General features: G+C 66.9%; 1 protein-coding gene across 1 annotated transcript; it reads left to right on the top strand.

Annotated features, from left to right (window-relative positions):
- Positions 1-1,296, top strand: LOC104915507 (protocadherin alpha-13-like; the record flags this gene model as incomplete). The annotated part of the gene is made up of 1 exon (XM_010726416.1): positions 1-1,296. A coding segment is annotated over one exon (1,296 nt), but the record flags the coding sequence as incomplete, so codon positions are not given.
- Between the last annotated feature and the right edge of the window lie 6 nt (positions 1,297-1,302).

The raw sequence follows: 1,302 nt of genomic DNA, 5'->3' as shown, positions 1-1,302 counted from the left end.
CTGGTGTCGCGGGGCCGGCGGGCGAGCGTGGAGGTGAGCGGGGCGAGCGGGGCGCTGGTGGTGAGCTCGCGACTGGACCGGGAGGAGCTGTGCGGGAAGAGCGCGCCGTGCGCCCTGCGCCTGGAGGTGCTGCTGGACCGGCCGCTGCGCGTCTTCCACGTGGAGGTGGAGGTCACCGACATCAACGACAATGCGCCGCGCTTCCCCGCCGCCTCCAAAAATATCAGCATCGCGGAATTAACCACCATGCCGGGTACCCGTTTTCCTCTGGAGGGCGCGTCGGATGCAGATATCGGATCGAACGCGCAGCTCTCGTATACACTGAGCCCTTCCGAGCACTTCGCTCTGGATGTGCAGCGAAGCGAGGATCATTTGGAATCATTATTTTTGGTGCTGACGAACCCTCTGGACCGCGAGTCGCTGTCGGAGCACCGGCTGGTGGTGACGGCGAGTGACGGGGGCAGGCCGGCGCTGACGGGCACGGTGCAGCTGGTGATCTCGGTGCTGGATGCGAACGACAACGCGCCGCAGTTCAACCAGTCGGTGTATAAAGTGCAGCTGCCGGAGGACGCGGCGGAGGGGACGCTGGTAGCGCGAGTGGCAGCCACGGACCCGGACGAAGGACTTAACCAGGAGTTTTCCTACAGCATCGTCGGTTCTGTTCCTCCATCTCAGAGAGATGCATTCAGCATTGATCCACGGACGGGGGAGATCCGGCTGCGAGAATTCCTTGATTATGAGAACGTCCGTTTATGTGAGTTGCAAGTTGAAGCGAAGGACAAGGGATTTCATCCTTTATCGGGCCACTGCAAGGTGTTGTTGGAGGTGCTGGACGTGAACGACAACGCGCCCGAGGTGTGGGTGACGTCGCTATCTGTGCCGGTGCCCGAGGACGCGGCGCTGGGGACGGTGGTGGCGCTGCTGAGCGTGTCGGACCGGGACTCGGGGCCGAACGGTCGGGTGCGGTGCGCGGTGCGGCCGCCGTCGCCGTTCGGGCTGGTGGCGACGTTCGCGGGCTCGTACTCGCTGGTGCTGCGGGAGGCGCTGGACCGGGAGCGGGTGTCGGAGTACGAGGTGGAGGTGCGGGCGGAGGACGGCGGGGCGCCGCCGCTGCGCGCCAGCCGCGGGCTGCGGGTGCCGGTGTCGGACGTGAACGACAACGCGCCGGCGTTCGCGCAGGCCGTGTACACGGTGCTGGCGCGGGAGAACAACGCGGCGGGCGCGGAGCTGGCGCGGCTGTGGGCGCGAGACCCGGACGAGGCGGGCAACGGGCGCGTGAGCTACTCGGTGTGGGAGGGCGGC

This window comes from Meleagris gallopavo (genome assembly GCF_000146605.3).
Source record: "Meleagris gallopavo isolate NT-WF06-2002-E0010 breed Aviagen turkey brand Nicholas breeding stock chromosome 15 unlocalized genomic scaffold, Turkey_5.1 Chr15_random_7180001929164, whole genome shotgun sequence".
NCBI lineage: Eukaryota > Metazoa > Chordata > Aves > Galliformes > Phasianidae > Meleagris > Meleagris gallopavo.
This window is presented reverse-complemented; position numbering and strand designations above follow the sequence as displayed.